Source organism: Drosophila serrata, unplaced genomic scaffold, assembly GCF_035046125.1.
Source record: "Drosophila serrata isolate PLE 108 unplaced genomic scaffold, ASM3504612v1 contig_240, whole genome shotgun sequence".
Classification (NCBI taxonomy): Eukaryota; Metazoa; Arthropoda; class Insecta; order Diptera; family Drosophilidae; genus Drosophila; species Drosophila serrata.
This window is the reverse complement of record NW_028257138.1, coordinates 881,342-901,347: the sequence shown is the minus strand read 5'-3', so window position 1 is coordinate 901,347 and position 20,006 is coordinate 881,342. Positions and strand designations below refer to the sequence as shown.

Sequence of the window (20,006 nt, the reverse complement as noted above, 5' to 3'; positions counted from 1 at the left end):
CACTACGATTGCGGCCGCCACACACAGATACTCGATGCATCTATTAGAGATGGTAGCGTGAGCGATGTTTCTAGTGATCTAACTATGATAGACGATAGTTTAGAGAATAAGGAATCAAGCAACATCCTTCAATCTCAAAATGAGTGGAATTAATAAGCTATTTGTCTGCTGAGTGTGTACATTGCAGGCAAGGCTTGGAAGAGAGAGTGCAGCCAAGGCTTGAGTGAAAGAGAAAGTATGCGGTTCTTCCTCAAAATGTTCTCTTGGGAACCTTGAGTGAAAAGGAACAACACTGCTAATAACTTTTGAATAAATTTTTTTAATATTCTTAATTAGTATTTCCTTATTTTTTATCCTCAATTGAATTACCACCTCTATTACCACCTTTACTCCGAAGTCCATAGGTCTTCTGTACTCAGCTTTTGTTGTCGGCGGTTGGTCTGCGGAGAGAGTCTTGCATTTGGCCGCTTCTCATCGCCAAACGTTGACGCTGCTATGCATGCATAATTCGCAGGCATAATTTAATTTATAGACGAGGCAATTGCATTTGCATAGGACAGCGCAAGTGACTTAGGCGAGTTACCACCACTTCCCACTTCGATCGGCACCCACCATGAGTTGGAGATCCGTGTGGAAATTATTACAAGACCCCCAATGGCATGGGGACCCCTAAAATCCAAGCACCAAAGAAAAGCCAACGAAAATTTTAATTGCACCAAATATGCAACTGCAAGGGGTAGAAAGAGATGGGTATAGTGGGGGAGATCAAGAGAGAGAGAGAGACTCATAGAGTGAGTCCCGAAGAAAAAACCTTTAAAGATGTGTGGTCTCTTGTGGCATATCACTAAAAGCCAACGCAGGTTAATGGCGTAAATGTTAACAATGGACGAGGAAGTGTAAATCTTGCCCCAACCAAGATGTCTAACAGGGAGAAAAAAAAGGGAAGAGAAAGATTAAAATTTAAAATAAATAATATAGTTAAACTTATATGCAAATATTTGATATAAATAATTGTAATTACAAATATTTTATTTCAAAATGTATCTTGAAACAGAAGAATGTAAACTTTAATTCCTGGAACATTTTCTAATATAAAGTTAAGAACGAAACAAAATGTATTTTAATCTATTTATAAACTTGTTTAAGGAATAATAAAAAGCCTTGGGACTCTACAATCACATCATATAACATCTCATGGGATTCTTAAGTTCATAAAATTATATTAATTATGTCTATTTGGAAAATTGTGCAAGTGATAATAAAGTTTCACAACCTTCTTATCTCTCTTTATTATATTCCATCAAAATCCAAAAATATTCTCCCATTTCAATAACTATTAAATATTAAATACAAATTTTTTCTTTCTGTGTGGTAAAGCCAACTGAGCTGCCAGTTGAAAAAACAACTTGGACTAGTATTGAACCCGCGACCACCTGGAATAAGTAGAAGATGTGGCAAGTTGCAAGATGTTGTGACTATAACTCTGCTGATGGTGCTTACCTCATTTAAGTTGGTGTGCCAAGACTTAAAAGATAGGAACTGTTTTGATAAGTCTGACAGATTTCATTAGAATAAATTACAAAGAAATCAATTCATTAGCATAACGTAAAGTTGAAATTTGTTTAAGAATACAATACTTTTATTAAAATTATATTTGATTGTAAATATAAGAGAAAAGTGTTTACCTCCCAAACTCCCCTTTTACTGCCGCCGGTCAATGACTTCCCAGCCAGACATATACACTATTTGCCCAAAGGATTAAGGGATAGAGAAATCTCTGCCGAAAAAAATCACCACAGCTCGGCGCCCAATTTGCTAATAACCTGGCTGTTTCCATCGGCGCGGAGCCAATAAGTCGCAAATTGTCAATTCTTTTTTTTTCGTAATTCTTTTTTTTTTATTCAGTCTTTTCGTTAGCTTCGTCGCCATTGTTATTTATTTATATAGATTTTTATTTTAATTTTTATTGACTCTGCGACAGCGACTGGCAGGCAGCACGGAAATAGTTTAATTGCATTGCCGAGAGGCTGCCGGCGGAGGGATCAGGGCAACTTTTGCTACAATCTCAAAGTTGAATGGCGTCGCATTTGTCGCCACGTCAATATGTGACAGCGGCACTTCCGCTTCCGGTGTAATGGCGTCGAAGCGAGTCCTTTGCAGTAGGGACAGTAAGCTATCTGCCCCAGCTATCCCCCACCAGCCGGTAATCAAATTGTTTCATCATATTTGGCTTAAAAGCGAGTCCTGGTTTTTCACAGGCAAATTAAATGCAAAGTTTTTCTCGGCTACAGGACAATGCTGTGGCAAATCAACAAAATAATGGCTGGTAAAAATATGTTTTTTTTCCATCAATGACTTTTAATGGATTTAGCAGGCAGATAATAAATTGCATTATTTTACGTCAGGCTACATTTGTTAAATGTAAGATCAATTCGGTTAAGATTAATTGAATTTACAACAAAGCTCAATTAGTTGAAATATATTTTATTATTAATAATAAATATTATAAGCTGGGAAATAATTTAGTGTAATATTATAATACTGTTTTATTGTATTTATATATATTATTTATATGGAATGTCTTTTCATTGACCATATTTTAATATTAAACAATTAAATTATTATTAAAACACTTTATTTAGAATTAAAAAGGAATATAGCTAAAGCCCTCTCAGTTAATCCTTGAAAACAGAGTTAAGATCCCCAAATTATGGGTATTAAAAACGGAGGCAGGTCCCAAGTCCTTAAAATTAAATATTTTTTATTCCCGCATTTTACTCATTGAAATACTTTTCATAAACCTAATTGAAGTAGGTTTAAATACAAGAAGCAAAGCCTCCTTTTCCCTTAAAAACAATCTCCAAAGCCCACAGCTGAAGCTACAAATATAGAATGTTGCATAACTTTGGGCGCAAGGAGAACACTTCCGGTTCCAAGGAGAAGGCATAGTCCGGGTGCGGAAGGAGGAAAGCTTAGAGCCACCCATTTGCCTAACTCCTGAAGCGACTGGCCAAAGTGTCACACAACGAAAAACAGAAACAAAATCGAGAAAAAAAAAGTGAAAAATAAAAACGCTTTCCTGTTGCTCGTCCTTCCTGCTCCTTCCTTCCTAGTTGCTCATGCCTCTGCTCCTTTGCCGCATCCTATGGTCTACGGTCTCCCCCAGCTGGCTGGAGTGTTGTTTTTCAAGGACGCAAGACGACGCGCAGACAAAATGTTTGCTAGACAGGATGTGGCCAAACGAAGTGGGGCAAAAGGAACTCCGCCACTGGATGTGGCAGGATGGTGTCAAAAATGTCTTTATTGGCTAGGTTTTGGGTCAAAGCTCGGCATCCTTTTGTGGGTGTGTGTGTGAATGGCTTCGACATTTGGCCGTGAATGAGCAAAGCAGACCGAAAGTTACTTTTCTAAAACAAACAGAACCATTGACTGCCAAACAAAGACGAGAAAAATCAATTAATCTTCAGTTAATCTTTGGGGAAACCAAAAAAAGAAGAAAGAATAAGGGTTCATAGAAAGGAAACCTATACGTGTAGACTTTGGTTTATCAACGTAAATGAAGAAGAAATATAAGGATAGTTGTTATTACTTATTAAAAGTATACTAAAGACGTCTACCAAGTTTGATTTAATACGAAGAACTTGCAAATTAAACGTATATTTATCTAATCTTTAAAGTTTATTAATTGCTTATACCTTAAAATTCCGATAAGTACAAGCTTTAGCTTCTTAATCTTAATTACGTTCATCTTATTGAAGTTGACTGGACTGTTCAGTTAAACTTCTTTATTAAATTATTATTCTTATTATCTTATAGAAAATTCTTCACCAAAGGACACGAATGCTGCTCCTAATCCAGCTCCTGTTCGCTTATCCTTTTAATCATAATAAGAAATGCGCCAGCGTCGACGCCATCCCCCAAAAACGCTGAACAGAGACAGCGCCAGTTTTCCGGCTCGCGACTCGCGGAAAAAATGAGCTGCACACACATACTGCCGCACATACATATATAGTGAGGGAACATTTTCCGCGTCCACATCCTCGTCCTCGTCCTGGTCCTCGTCCTCGTCCTCGTCTACGTTGTCGTTGTCGTTGTCGTTGCCGTTGCCGTTGCCGTCATCGTCATCGTTTTCCTCAGCATCCTCGGCGGCGTCGCGACCAATCACAAAATTTCGTGGAAAAGCGCGCAAAAATAAATAACGCAAAAAACGGAACGAGGAAAACATAAGTAGGCAACAACAACGGCTGACAATGACAGGCGCTGCTTGAGGTTAGCGTCAGCGGCGGCGTCGCTGCAAACTAATGCGTCGCAGTCGATTGGGGAAAGTCGCAGTGGCAGCGCTGCAGCAGAGCTGGAGAAATTGGAAAATGCTCTGCCCGCTCTGCTCTCGGGGGTAGTTTTCTTGGCTTTTCCGAGCTACGAGTACGAGACGCAGAAATGACTCAAACGGCAGTAGTTCTTCTTTGAGTGTGTCAGTTGAGTGGCTAAAGTTTGAGTGAAACGATTTTCCTTTTACCACCAAGAAGTTTTCAAGGTTGGCCCAGACAAGTGCTGACAAGTGGTGAAATTCTGGTCTAAGGAAGAGGCTGTAATAAAGGGAATATGTTATATGGCTTAATAGTATTTGATTCCTGTGGTTAATTACATTAAATGACAGTTTATTGCATAACTTTCATTAGTTTATGAAGGGTTATAAGTGTTTCCCTTAATATTTAATGCTTTACTCATCAAGTATACTCCATGTGGCCGTTGCATATTGAGGCTATATTAAGTATACGCCATGGTGGTGCATGTAGCAAGCAATTGATTTGAAATTTTTATAATAAATTATAAATGAGTATAATTTGTACATAATATGTAGTATTTGAATAATATTGCTGCTTAATCTAGCTAATTTTAAACATTCTATCTTGACATTTTTTCCTTAGTTTATAAACTCAAATTTGTAATGCTTAATATAAATATCAAGCTTAAATAAATAATGGATATATTATTTTATTTACACCTCATTTTTCATTTTCTTAAATAATAATTACAAACTATACATTCTACACTTTTTTAACTCCCAACTCAAATCAAGTATACGCCATGTAAGCCAATAACCTCATCCCTTTTGCTGCTCATTCTCTTAATCTCTCTCTTCAGCCCTTTGAAACGCTCTCTTTACCCGCTCTTTCTATATTTTGTTCCCAGTTAACTCCTACAATGTCCTGTCCAAGTGATAATTCACAAAATGCGTTCGGACCAAAGGAAAATGCTACAAAAAATTGGAAGTAAAGAAATTTAGACCATTTTTCCACGCTTTATTGTCCGTTTTAACTGATTATTTTTTCAGGGGCAGGCAGAGAAGGATACGGCTAAAGAGAAAGCTGGACCAGGACCAAGCCTATTCGCAATTTTCTAAGCCAATCGCAGGACGACGACGACGACGACGACGTCGGCGCACGACAACAAAACAACAACGAACAAACGAACGGCAAACGGGCAGCGAGCACACACGAAGCCTGATTATGTCCTGCCCAAAGGATGCAAAGGACTGCAAATGCTGGGTAGTGTGAGCCACAATTAATTATCGCAGGCTGAATTTTTCTTTTTCGCACCACACAACATTTTCACAGCCTTCTATTTTTCTTTCCAACTGCCACGCCCCGCGGCGCCCATTAAGCAACGCTCACCAACACACCCATACAACACACTCGCACAGACAGGCTCGCACATAGATCATTTAAAATGCGCGTCGATGACCATTTCAAATGTTAAACCCACCGCCGGAGATGGGAAGCCAAGGCTCCCTGATCCCTCCTTACACCCCCCAGAATCGGATGTAGACTGGCACAAATAGTAGAAAATAAAAAGCGGAACAGAAAGCGACGGCAGAAAGAAAATGGGAGCTGGAAGGGAGCTAGAGCTGAAGCTGAAACCGATTGCCGCTTGATATCAGAGACAGAAAATAAAACCAATGCAAATATAACACAAATATGTGTACAAAGCGAAAGAAAAATTCTACAATTGCTGCGCCTCGTGCTGACCACCACCTCGAAAAATCCATTCCTCTCCAAAATTTTCCCCCATTTGAAGCTCCACCGAAAAAACCGCGTGTCTGCGCCAAAAAACAAAGTTAAATGGAAAGCGTTCAAGGGGGCAAACAACATAGCGACAGCAGCAACAACAACATCAACAACAATATAAACAACAACAACAATGTAAAGTTAGCAAAACAATTGAACAATCGCCTGGCATTTCGAAGCTGCCGGCGAAAATGTAGAGAAAATGGGTCCGCGGATTTCAGACCGAGGTTTGGTCTAGGGATTGGGATTGGGATTGGGATTTGGTTTTGGTCTGGCCTGGGATTGGGATTGGTTAGGGTATTGGGGATCGGTATGGGATCCAAAGGGGTCTGGGGTATTGGGATTGGGTCCGGTCAGTGAGCAGCAGCTGACCACCATGCACAGGTTGTGGTTTCTCCGTCAAGCCAACAAAAACCAGCAAATGAGTAACGAACAATTGTAAATTAAAGGGATTTCTTACATGAGTTATGATCTTTTGGCTGAGGTAATTTAAGAAAAGGATATATTTGGCAAACGCTACAAATAGAACATACGAATAGGAGATAAAGATAAAGATAAGATAGGAGAAACATGGAGAAGTTACAATTTGGAGATAGAAGTAAAAGATACTAGTAAGAGAAAAAATGAGATTATATACATACAGGTTTACGAAATCATAGCAAACTTTGGGGCTTTAATCTGGGCAGGACCAGTTTAAGACAACCAAAAGGAGTCTACAAATTACATTTCTTTTAATGTTAAAGTAGTAGAAAATTTAAAACCTTTAAGATTACAGATGAAAAGATAAACTGGCATATCTAGATCTACGCGAAAGGTAATTCGATAAACTCACGTCGATTACTGCTTTGAAAACATATTTTAATATATGATAAAAGCTTGATCAATATATAAACTTAAAAAAAATAAATAGTAAAATAAAAAAATTAAAAACAGGTAAGAAGGTAAGTTGATTAAAGCGAAAGAAAATCTTTGCCTTAAAATGAGGCTTTCTCTCTCTGAAATAGTGCATTTATATCATGAGACTTGTCAACCTTCCTACCATTTACTAAAGCCTAAAAACGCACCTTGTGTCATTTGAAATAGAGCCTATATAAATAAAGACCTAATAAAGAAGATACAGGCAAAGAAAAAACAATAAATATAAAACAATAAAAACCCAATAAAACAAAAAATTAATAAAAGAAATTACCAAAAAATGCATCAAATATGCTACACAACAAAAAAAAAAGTGAAACCCTCATGCATTTGACCGCGATCAGGGTCATGGGAGCAAATACTTCAATTGCATTGTGCATGGAATGCATTCGGTTGATTTTCATGCACTTTTCCCAGCTTTTCCGCACTCTACACACACACGCACACATATATCTCTGCTTCGCATCCGCTGTTTTGGCTTCTACACGCTCTCTATATATCCCCGCGCCTTTGGTGGGAATCGTTTTTGTCCGTATTTTTGGTATTTGGGACACAATCAAGTGCAATGGCACGAGCTGCAATAAATCAGACATTGATCCACATATACATATACATGTGGCAATTTATATAGACAGATATATATATATATATATATATAGAATATATATGTGCATATAAAAAGAACTCGACTTCACGCTCTTTTTTGTTGAGCGGCGACCTTGAACCCCACTGCGAAGAGCGTTCAAACAAAGATGAATAAAAAACAAACAACAAAAAAACACGCCAAAAAGAATCGAGTGGCGAAAAAACAACAAGGCTATATAAATGTGTGTATAAAAATGTGTTAAATAAATATCTATATGCACATATATATGTATGTACATGTATACTCGCAGATGAATGGCATCGGAGCTCCGAAAACAGGCCTCCATCCGGACCATATGTTCACAAAGCCGGGCAATGGCCATAGTGCGTGTGCCACATGTTGCTGCCGCTGCACATAAGCCCAAACTGCATCCGAAAGTCCTGTGAATTGCAGAAACAATCGTTGGGGCAAGGACTTCTCCCCCACTGAGAGCATACTTGATGCGAATGCAGTTGCAGTTGCAGTTGCATTCAATGTTGCAGGTGCATGAGTGATAAGCTCCTGCCAACAATGCCCCCGGAAATCCTGTGCATCTGAACTGGACAATTCAAAGAGAATCATTAATTATAATGCTTACCCTCTGTTGACATCGTATGCATTTTATTCAGCAAATTAATTTTGCATAGATTAATAGTCCTGGAGGGGTAGGTCATAGCAATGCACTTTAAGATTTTATCGGTTTATTATGATTAGAATATTTGAATAATTGTATTGCCTTTAAGTACATTACTTTAAATAAAATGTGTAATAAAGCTAAGTTAGGAAATTACTTTAACCAATCTTTACAAGAGTCATTTGAATTTCTATTGATTAATATATCATATAATTAGATCTCCAAATCAAATAAATAAAATGAAAAATATGGTTTTTATAAAAAATGAAGTATTCTTCAGATGATAAATATATTATTGATTTATTGATTTCTTACATATTAATAATATAAATATTAAATCATAATACCTATATAATATTATTGATCAATAATTTAATTATTAAGTCTAATATCTATATAAATTATTAATATGTAAGGAATCAACACATAAATAATATTTCATTAATTTTAATTCGGAAGGCCGTCCTTTTCTAGTTTCTATTAAAAATATGCATACTCTATTTAGAAATTTAAAAAATTTAAAGTGTGTGACAATTTTTGAAAATGTTCACAACCACATAAGGTTTTAAAAATTTCTTCATACTGATCAAGGGTCGGAAATGACTCCTTCACTCCGTTTAAAACTTCCGACTGAAATTATAATACTCCGTAGAGGTATAAAAATAGTTATTGATTTAAGAGACAACTAACATACATTGCGTATACTTAATGTGCAAACCCTTCAATTAAGTATACGCCATGTGTGTTTACACACAAAAATATATATAAGTTATTGGGTCGGAAACGACTCCTTCACAATTTTAACAGCTTCTGACTAAAATTATTTTACCCTTACGATGGTAAAATATAATAATTAGGCTTGCATTTTATTTAAAATAAAACTAAAGTCAAATAGCTCTCAGAAATCAAGTACAAGATGCCAATAAAAATATTTATATAACAAGGAATTAATCAGTTACTTATAAGTTACTTTAAGTAAATCCCTACTTGGAACCAACATTACTGCAGAGCTTAAAACATGTACTCAAGGAACATAAAACAAAAATATTAAAAAATTGAAAGAATTTCATACGAAACCACAATGCAAAACTGTCATTTGCCTGGTGGTTCCCCCGTTTATATTTTCCTTCTTTTTAATTTTTCTTTTTTTTTCTTCTTGGTTGGTAAAAAACCACAGACTGCGATAACTGCACACACACACACACACACACACACACAAGGCGAACGTTTTTCATTAAAAGAAAATTCAGCTTTGCTGCTTTTCCTTTTTCTTTATCTTGCTTTCCTTTTTGTGTTGTTTAGTTTTTTCCGCCAAGCGAGTACATAAATAAGCAGCACATAGGAAAAGCCAACGAAAGGGATGGGTGTTTTAGGTACCCAGAGACAGAGAGAGCGAGCATCTTTCGTTTTAATTGCAAACTAAGCGTGCGGTTGGCAGGGCCTACAAAAAAATGGGTCTAAAAAAACACGACAGGATAAAAAACAAGAGGGAGAACACGCACATGGGAGAGACGCCAAAAAGTAGGCTTCAATGGGCGATAAACAACAACTGGCCGCCGTCGCCGCTGACGCCGACTGAGGCTGCAACATCGGCAGCGACTGCAACTGCAGCAGAGTACCGTTAGTTGCAACCCCCAAACCGAAACCAAAATACCAATCCCAAAAGCCAAAAGCCCGGCCCGCTTGCCATAGTTTTTTTTATGCCCCCCTCGAAGTCCCCGTCCTTCGTGAAACGCAGCCAAACGCAGGGCGGAGCCTAGGATACATAAAGGGGGTTCACCTCATACACAAACGCACACTAAAAGAGGGGGCCATTTTTTATTTCCCCTTTGCTAGTGTGCATGTGTGTTTGTGTGTGTGTGTGTGTGTGGGTGCAGCTGGTAACTGCACTGGTATTTGTGTAGTTTGCACGCATTTCATCATTCGGCGAGGGGTGCCTTTTGGGAGGATTGGGGGGATACCATGGAGGTAGCTGCGCGTAGAAATTGTTTTTAGAAATACGCGAAAATGTTTGCTGCACAGCAAAAAATGTTTTCCACTTCTTTTCAGGTTTTTCTTTTTTTAACTCTTTTTTTTTGGCTCTGCCGCCTGGAAATGAAAAATTTTTAGTGTCTACATAGAAGGCGGCAGGCAGATAACGGCTATGGACTATAGCATGGGGTATTTCTGTGATGGCTGCGTGCTGTTGACTGTTCCTAATGGCCAGTGTGTGTGTGTGTGTGTGTGAGTCCTGCCACTTTTTTTTAGGCACCAACTGATGTACACTGGGGGGTGGCTGGGGGTGAGCAGAAAGGAAGGCAAGCAGACAGCAATTGGTTTTTGTGCAGAACGGGAAAGTAAACTACACATAGGCATAGATAAATACAAGGGAGTAGTTAGAAAAGGGTTCTAAAGGGGTTCTAAGCAAGGTAGGTTACTCTAAGACACTCCAAGGACCTTGTATATTTTTAAAAATATAAATGAATAAATACATTTTGAATATAGATAAATAACAAATGTAGGAAACAAATCTAAATATGGGCGTTAGTTATTTAGTTGGAAGGGGGTTCCTAACAAGGCAGGTAACTTGAAGGCTGCATAAATGTATTTTAAGGATTTTAGCTGGATCTTCACTTCTTCACTTTTTACAGAGACTCCAAGAGGTAATTTACTTCCCAAGTTCCCAAGAGATCCGTTTCCCCTTTTCAGTTAAAGATTCTTTTGATTTTGTTCTTTTTTCTTCCTTTATCCATCTATCTCTCCCACTCACACATATATCCACGCTTTGCTCACAATGTACAAGCCACTTAGCGCTCTTTCTCTCTTCCTGAAAGACACTCTATCACATTTCCACGCTTTGCTTACAATGCACAAGCCACACAGCGCTAACTGGTTACACTTCCTCTGCTTTGAAAGAGAGCGGTTTGCACTATAAACTAGATTTAAAAGCGAACGATAGAGTTTTTTAAAAGAACTTCGCATTTATTTCTCTCCAATTGAAACCAGAATCTCAAGAGTACTCCGAAAAAAGGCTCTATTAAATTAATTTTCAGTACAGCAATTACTTACTTACTCTTACTTTTTTCTTATTTCCTAAGTTTTCAAGTAAACTTTATAAAACCTATTAATTAAAATGTGAGATTTTTTTATCATATTTGATCCCCCTTTTACGCCCGCCCATGTTGGCACCCCAATCTGTAACTACAGTGGCGTCCCTCCCATCTCCAACCGACCGTTCATCCTTTCAGTACATAACCATTTCGCTTTGGTAAATGCCTCTTTCAGCATTCTTCTTAGCCATTCACGGGCCGAACGCTCTTCCGGTAATTGAAGAGCAGAATTAAACGCAAGACGCTTTTCCAGCTCTCCAAGCTTTCCTCGCTTTCCCCAGCTTTCTCCGTCTTTTCTTACTTTCCTCAATAGTTGATCAACTCGTCGCTTTTAGGTCTGAAGTTTGTGGTAAAGCCTTGCGGCTGCTAATGAAGTGGCTAGGGTCAAAAATTGGGCATTAAATGTCAGAATTAAGACACCCGGCGAGGAAAAATGTACCGAAAATTAATGCAAATAACCGGCAGGTATTTTAATCAAGCGGTGTCCCGCTTCTCTGGGAATGGGTTACGAGGCCTGTCCTCCTAATACATTCTTTTTTTTTTTTGTTTGCTCTTCCATTTATTTGATATAGACGCGTACAATAAAAAGCCAGTGACGGGGTGTTGGCATTGATGATGGCAACGGTCTGCACTCGACATCCTACACCCAGGACTTGCCCGAAATTAAAGGCTAACCAAGGCGCAGATCCTGGGGGCATGGGAGAGGCCCTGAAGTAGTCCCCGGCTGTACAAGTGCGCATAATAACCATCAATCAAGCGGGCATAGACAGGTGGACAAGCGGGAAATGTGGAGAAAATGTTGTGTTGGGGGGAAATGGGCACCGGCACCGGCACCGGCAGAGACTCAACCAACATCGCTGACCAGTCGCCAACTTGCAGACACACAGACACACGACAGCGTCACAAACACACAAAAAAAGAGAAATAAACAAAAAATAAAACGCGAAATTTTCGCATTTCACGAAAAATTTTCGCATTAATTTACCAAAAGGCGTTGGTCCAAAACAAAAAACCAAAAAAGAGGTAAAATTTTCGGTCCCTCCTTCTCAGCAGGAAAAAAATATTGCGCCGCATAAAATGGCAAACAAAAGCAACAAGCCAACAAATTTTTAGAACCATTCAAGTGCCCAAGGGTTGGGTGTGTGTGCGAGTGTGTGTGTCCAAGGAAGGGGTTGTGCCAGCGTTTTTTTGGGGGTAAGCTTTAGATTTGGCCCCGGCACACCAAGTGGAAGTCACAAAAACTGCGAATTTTATGTGTTTTGCGTTTAACGGGAGATTTTTCAAAAGAGCTCTTCATGGGAATTTGTAGAGAGAGGTGGAGTTAATATTAAAGTCAAACAGTTGCCTGGAATTTGATTTCCTAACTAAATACAATTTAAATATATAGAATAATATATTTCAAATATTTTAATAATTAAAATTTGATCAAAAAGATATGTGGAAATTTAATCTCTTCTGTTAAAAGAAAATAAAGGTTTTTAGAATATTTCTTTAACAATAATTTTGAAGAAAAGGTGCCCTCTTCTCCTGTTTTTCTAAGAGAAAAGGACCATATATTCCACAAAATAAATACAACAATTTTAAAGAGAAAATATAATTCAGTGAATTATTCAAAAAAAAAATATCTTTTTCTTGTTTTCCTTTTTTATATAAGCTAGAATTTCCCAATATTCCACATAAAAATTCAATAATTGGAAGGGAAATAAAAGAAAATAAACAATATATATTTAAATGCATTTTCTAATCGAAGGAACTCTATTTTCTATTACTTCGCTAAGAGCTGAAAATTCTTAGTGAAAAATTCAATGTTTTCCCTACATCATTCAATCAAACAAACGTGAAATCAATGTAAAATCAAGCTCTTAATGAAATCAACCTCCACCTTATCAGGTAATTCACTTCAATCGTCTTAACAACAATATAATTGTATTATTGCCCAAGGTAAACCAATTGATTGCGTATGGAAAATGTTAGCATATCAATTAAATTGCCTTTTTTGGATAATAATTGCAGGAATTGCAGTGGTTGCAGTTCAAGGAAAAGCCTTGGAAAACTTTCAAAAAGAGCTAAGGAGAAAAAAAAAAGTGCATGCCGCAAAGTACGCAACAGAAAACACATAAATTGATCGAAAGAACTCGAACACACACTCGCACACTCAAAGATGATGACAAGTTGTAAGGCAAAGTAAAGTGAATGTTTTGGCATATGGAAATTAGAAAGTTTTCACCCGAAGCAACCAAAACCCGATAGCAGCACAACACATGCATAGATTGTGTAATAGACAAACTGCAAATTATTATTGCTATTAAATGCACAGCAAGAAGTTCTTTTCAGGCGAAACTTTTGCTCACTTCTCGGTCCATCATTATAAGGCTGGTCGTCTTAGGGCGGTCTAAGGACCAAGGACTAAGGACTCTGGCAGGTCTTTGGTGTCTGGACTTTTGGACTCCTTGGAAGCCGGGGGAGTGCGTAACAAAACCAATCAACCGGCTGTCCATCGGCCCTGATGGAGATGCTGGCTGGTCAGACCAAAAAACTTTCGCACTGGGAAACTTAATTAGTGTTCAATCAACAATAAACTATAAACACTCTTTTGCTGTGGAACTTGGACTTTTTGCTTGAAAGGTTGCGGTTGCCATGGCTATTGGAAAAACCTTGTGGAAACTCTAAGATGGCCAAGTCAAAGACAGGGCTAGCTGGGCAAATTATAAGTTATTACTTTTGAGTGCCAGAAGTTCGCTTTCTCTCTCTGTCTCTATGTGTATATTTATATATATTTCTCTTTTCTGCGGAATCAAATTATTTAGTGATGCAACTGCAATTTAATTAATGACTTTGTGGCCAGCTCGGGTGAATTTGATAAAGGAAATGCATTTACACACATACAGAGAACCCATTAGAATGGAAATATCCCCCCCCCCCATGCATATGGATATTTAATTGGCGAATAGCCAATGCAATTTTCTTTAATAATTAGACCATTTCGTTTAAGTTTCGCCAATTTATTTTCTCGTATTTTTGCTTAAATCTGAGACCAATTAACAATTTAGGCAGATGAGAAGCATTTTCCCTTATTTAATGAACGGGCAGTGAAAGGCATTCTTATATCGCTTACAACTTTTTCTCATTTAAAAGTCAAGAAAACAATCTCACTTGATTGGAATACTGAGAAGTAATATCTAAAGGATGCTGTGCAAGGAAAGCCCTTTGCCACAACATTTTCCATAAAATATAGAAAATTATGTAAAAGTTATTAAGTGCACGCAACGAAGGAAAACACACACGCACAACTGCCATACATATACATATATGTATACCTGGAGAGGAAAAACTTTCTAATCACGTGGACAAGGCAGCAGCAGCAGCAACCAAAGTTCCAAGACACATACACATATATATTTATGTATTTTCCAAGTTTTCTATTTAAAATGTAAACACATGCTTGATTGGAATTGGTATCCAGCCAGAGCGGAGATATTTTAATTGCTATTATTATAAGTTTTTAAAGAAAAAGTCAATTCGGAGTAAAATGGAGAGCAGCCAAGGAGCCTTAAACTTTTCAGCTATATAAAGCGTCTTAAAAATCTGTAGTTTGATATGAATAAAAATTGTATATGAAAATGTGTGTTTTTTCTAGAAGACAATTTATAAACGAAAATTGCTTTGAGGGAAATTTTTTGGGGTATAGAACTATAACTATAAACATCTTTATATTATATTTAATGTTTTTATAAGGGCTTTAGGCACAATTATGTTGCTAAGCAAGAGTTGTATGGTATTCAAAAAATATATTTAAACAGTAGATTGATTATATTTTTAAATGTATATGTATTTAAGTTTGCTTTAGAAAAGCCAGGACATTTTTAATAGGCTTAGACACAAATGCAATGTCTTGAGACTTGTCTTCAGTCTTATGAATCAATAATATACCTTTTGGAAAAATATGTATATATTCATTAAGCTAAAACAATTCATTGTCAAATTTAAATAATCTTTATGGCTTTATAGTTATTTTTATCAAATTTATTTAAGTTTCCCTTAACCTTAAATATTTCTCCAAAACTAAAACTAAAACCCCTTTTGATATTCGCCTCTGTATGCTCTGATTTCCTAACCAAATCTCATGAGGATTTCCTATTTTTCACCAGTTTTATTTTTATTTTTTCGTACATTTCCCGTGCTTGCTTCTTTTTTTATTAGAATTTTTTTCTAATTTGCCAAGGCAAAGCTCAGCTCTCAGCGCTCATAACTCACAACACCTGGCGGCCAGGTGAAACGCCAAAAGTGCCGCAAATGAAAAATGCAGGCGGAATTAAATTATAGTCAGTAACGAAACAGCGAAAAAAAGGATGTGTGCAAAATGTAGGAGGACGTGAAACGGGCCAGTGTAAAAAAAAAAGTGTAAACTAAAAAGTTCAAACAGGCGGCGCATAGTTGGATGACTGCGTTTCACCACCCCCTTTTTGGCAGGACTCCTCCTTTTCACTTGAACGAAATTAAATCTGAGCGGAAGCAAAGCACACAAGCACCCCTCCACACACACACACACACACTCTGAACACACACTCCTCTGTACACACACACACACACACACCCATGGAGAGTGTCGTAATGATGCAGCAGCTGCGCTTAGATTGCATTAAGTGGGTGGCGATGGGTGGGAAAAGCTGCAAATGGCAGAGCGCGAGCAAGCAAAAATTTTAATTTCCGCGCAAAAGAAATTAGAAAAACAAAAATACCAAATGGTTGATGCAAACAAAAAAATTTAAAAAGAATATTCCAGAAAGTAAATATAAGAGGTCCTTTCCAACAAGGAATTTTAATAAAGAAAACGTAGCAGAGATAAAATTTTATGTCAAGAAATTAAAGAAAGCATTATATTTATATTTTATTTCAATATATTTATATTTAATTATGTAAAAAAAATTTTGAGGTAGTAGTAGTATAATATTTAATAAAATATAAGAATTAAGATACACAAATGATTGGATAAAAATGGAAAACTCTGCTAAAAATGTTCTACAAAAAAATGGGAAATATTATTGTCAAGTTAACATAGAGAGCCTTAATTTAAAGCTCCTTATGAAAACAGCACTTAAAAATATATCAATTAAATATAGGGAAATATTCCAAACAAAACAAAACTATTCTTTTTTGAGTTTAAAATACATATTTAAAACTAAATAAATGTAATACAAACCCTTACTTTGCTACTCCACTTGTCCCATTATCTTAACTATTGAATTTCCATCCCAAATCCTTTCATTTTTCTTGAATATTTTGTTTTATTAAATAAAATACAATTAAGAGAATTTCTTGCAAAACTTTTGAGTAATCTGAAATTCATTTAATTGCTGCTCTCAAAGCCAAAGTCGAAGGACAAAAAACCTCAACTCAATTATTTTTGTGCAGCATTTATTTTTTCATTCGTTTGCTCACTAATTAAAACATCATATGTAATTTCAGCTTTTTCCGTCCGTCGCTTTACTCTCTCCTCTCCTCTCCTCACTGTAGCATTAAAATTAATTTTCATATATACAAATATATATATATTTTTATACACTTTTTCCGCTTGTCAAGTCGACAGCTTAGCTCTTACCAAGAACCACTTTTTCTAGTTGCAATTTGAGTTGGCCCAGCCAAACAATATTTGTATTCTTTTTCCCCTTCCTCCTCAAATTATTTATTTTTTTTCATTTTGTAATAAAAATAATATTTTTACAGCGCTCGTTACCCTAACAATGTCCCTGGACCGCTGTTGAGTCCTTGCCAAAGTTGAAGAGAACGTGTGCGAAAAAAAGGCATCCCGAATAAAGCTCAAATAACCCCGCGAACAAGTTAAAAGTTAATGAGACAACATAACTTCTGCGGTCCGCAAATGAGTAGCAAAAAAAAAGACGAGAAAAAGTGAAAAGTGGAAGGGAACAGGACTTATATATTTATGCTGGGAAAACTCCAGGGACTAAAAGCCAGCCTGGCCTACAGCACTTGTAATCAATGTACCATCTCGTGTGGCAGGAAAAAAATTAAACAATTGAAAAAACTAGGAAAAGATTAAGCGAAATGGGATAGGCTTTAAATATAGCCTGGGATTTTAACCTATTGTATCTAGGGCAAAAAGTAAAGTTTAACTTAAGAAATTGGTTAAGATTTTGTTAAATCAAAACTTTATAATGACTTAAACTAAGTCGGAAACTTCGTATAATTTATGATCTTTGAAGAATATTTTCAGAATTTATCACACAATATATATTAAATATACTTTCCAAAGCTTTAACTTAACTTTTTATTATAAAATTGACTTCATTATGAATTTGTTGAGTCTTAAGCACCTCTTCCCAATGAAATAAATACTAATTTCATCACAAATTATATACACTCTGTAAAAAAAAGGATTTTCCGTCACTTTAAATACCCAAATCATATCCTTTAATCAGCAAACAGGGATAAATTGGTGTGGAAAAAAACATTTGCCAGCCCGCAGGGAAACTAGTGGCACTTTCCAACTTGTGTCTTACGTCGTGTTAACATTACAAAATTTATACCATCAACCAGAGGACTCCAACAACACCTCCAAACTCCAGTCAGAGCTGTCTCATACATCCCTTATCCTTTGGCAAGCATCAGCCATTAATCAGGACAAGTTCCAGGACTCATTCTCCTCAGCATCCTCAGCATCCTCAGCCACATCCGCATCCGCATAGTTGTCCGTCAAGTGGTGCACGCTTATCACTTGCTCCATTGAACGCTTGCCGCGGCGTCTGCTGGCATAAATATCACTTAAATCAGTTGACTTAGCCGGCACAAGGATATATATATATATATATATACATATACATATATAGCTAGACAGTCAGACAGCCAGCTGGCCAGGACATATCAACTTGTAATTGTGACAATTGCTGTCAACAGAGAACCAAGCGCGGAGGAGAGTTGCGCGGAAAGATGCTGCAGGAAACCGGAAGCCAGACAAGGACTGCTTAGCCAGGACCCATTTTTTCATCTGTATACCACACTCTCAGCAGTCTCCTTTTTTTCTACTTTCACGCTGACAATTTTTTGACAAAATAAGATAAATGACTTTGTTCGTTTTTACTTTTTTAAAGGGAAATAGGGAAAGGTTAGAGGATCGCTTGAGAGCAAAAGGCAAAATAATGAATGTGATTACAAAATACTCAAAAGAATGTACAAAGGGCTTAAAACTTTATAGTAATATTTTGCTTAATTTATTTCGTAAAAGAAATTAATTAAATTTTGTTAAATATTTAGATTGTAACCAAAAAACAGTCACAGAATCCTTACACGCCCCGCCATTTGCTGGGCGAAATGCGTCAACAATAAATTCGCGATTTCACTCAGTTTGTTGACTCCTTCCGCTTTTCCTGGGCTTTGGCTTGGCTTCTTTTCCTCTACCCACAGGATCCCTAGAGTTTCCACCATCTCTGCTCAATGGTAAGGACTCCTCTGCGCTTTTTTGTTCCAGCTATGTGGACCATTGACTAAGCCAAACAAAGTCTGATGCTCGAATTTATTATGCTCACTCCAATTGCCGGCTGGACTCGTTGGTTTTTTTCCTTTTTGGGTTTTGTCTTTGCCTGCTTTTTTTTGCTCATGTGCTCTCGCCTTTTTTAATTCAATTTATTTTTGGATTTATACGTATTTATGCACATGGGATTCATTTCCGCTTACGGTTTTCTAACTTTTTCGCGAATGTTGAGGAAAAAAATCAACTTTTTATGCACGCGGGTGCGCGTTTTAATGAAAATTGATGCAGCAAAAGTGCGCAAAGGTTATTGGCGTGCCTAAATTAATGTCCTGGATATCATCGGGATATCGAAGGAAGGCAGTGCGGCTTTTTGGGTGACCCTGAAGCAAAATTTTGCGGATCTGCAGCATTGTGTTCAATAAAATTTTGACATTTCTTAATTGAATTCCGTTGCACCGAAAGTTTTTGAGCGATGGCGAACTCGAACAAAAGCCAACAAACCAAAAATCAAATTACAACAAAAGTCAGGAGAGGCAATGAAATTTTCACCGCAGCCCACGGACAAGCATATATACCTTACTGTATTTAAGCACTGAAAGAAATGAGAGTTAACTATCATTTAAGATATTTTAAATAAGAATAAAGAAAGAAGTCTCTCACATAAGTTATCGATTTAAAATCACATTTATTAAGATATTTAAGCATTCACATCGTTATGTGTTCCTTATCCAACTTCTTCCCCTAATAATATAGACTTATATCCTTCGATTTCCCAGTTTTCCTTCAGTGCACACGTACCTCTGATCAGCACATGGGCAAAAATGTATAACTTCATTAAATAATTGCGCGACCCGAAAATGCAAGCGCAAGGACCTGGGAGCTGCGTTGTCCTGGCCAAAAACTTTTCGAAAGGCATCGCTAACTGGCAAAAGACAGACGGACCAACGGCAGGTAAGAAGCCAACTTACAACCAGCAAACTCCGCCAGGAACAAGCCACCTCAGGACTCCTTCTGCACCTTTTCCTCCTTATCCTTCTCTGACTTCTTTCCCATGTCCTGTTTTAGTTCGTTTTTGTTCTGGTCTGTTTTGGGTTTTTGGCTCGGGCATGTGTTGCAAATGCTCAAATATTGAATTTTGCGATTTTGCATCGAACAATTTTCGAGCTGTGTCCGTGCTTGCCGTAGCCTT

At 37.2% G+C, this 20,006-nt stretch overlaps 1 protein-coding gene and 1 long non-coding RNA gene across 2 annotated transcripts; one reads left to right on the top strand and one right to left on the bottom strand.

Moving 5' to 3' along the window:
* Nucleotides 1–2,467: 2,467 nt before the first annotated feature.
* Nucleotides 2,468–4,762, bottom strand: LOC147643956 (uncharacterized). Its single transcript, XM_086831165.1, has 2 exons — nucleotides 4,646–4,762; nucleotides 2,468–4,586 (listed from the first exon to the last, which is right to left on the bottom strand). Exon 2 carries the CDS (start codon nucleotides 4,223–4,225, stop codon nucleotides 3,878–3,880), a length of 348 nt encoding a protein of 115 aa, XP_086687291.1. The 5' UTR covers nucleotides 4,226–4,586; nucleotides 4,646–4,762; the 3' UTR covers nucleotides 2,468–3,877.
* Nucleotides 4,763–11,612: 6,850 nt separating this feature from the next.
* Nucleotides 11,613–12,299, top strand: LOC147643955 (uncharacterized). The gene is made up of 2 exons (XR_015271366.1): nucleotides 11,613–11,796; nucleotides 11,904–12,299. It is a non-coding gene; the product is annotated as an uncharacterized LOC147643955 (long non-coding RNA).
* The last annotated feature ends 7,707 nt before the right edge of the window (nucleotides 12,300–20,006 follow it).

Coding starts and splice junctions, on each gene's coding strand:
- LOC147643956 (XM_086831165.1), bottom strand. CDS start 4,225: ATGTTTTCCTCGTTCCGTTTTTTGCGTTATTTATTTTTGCGCGCTTTT.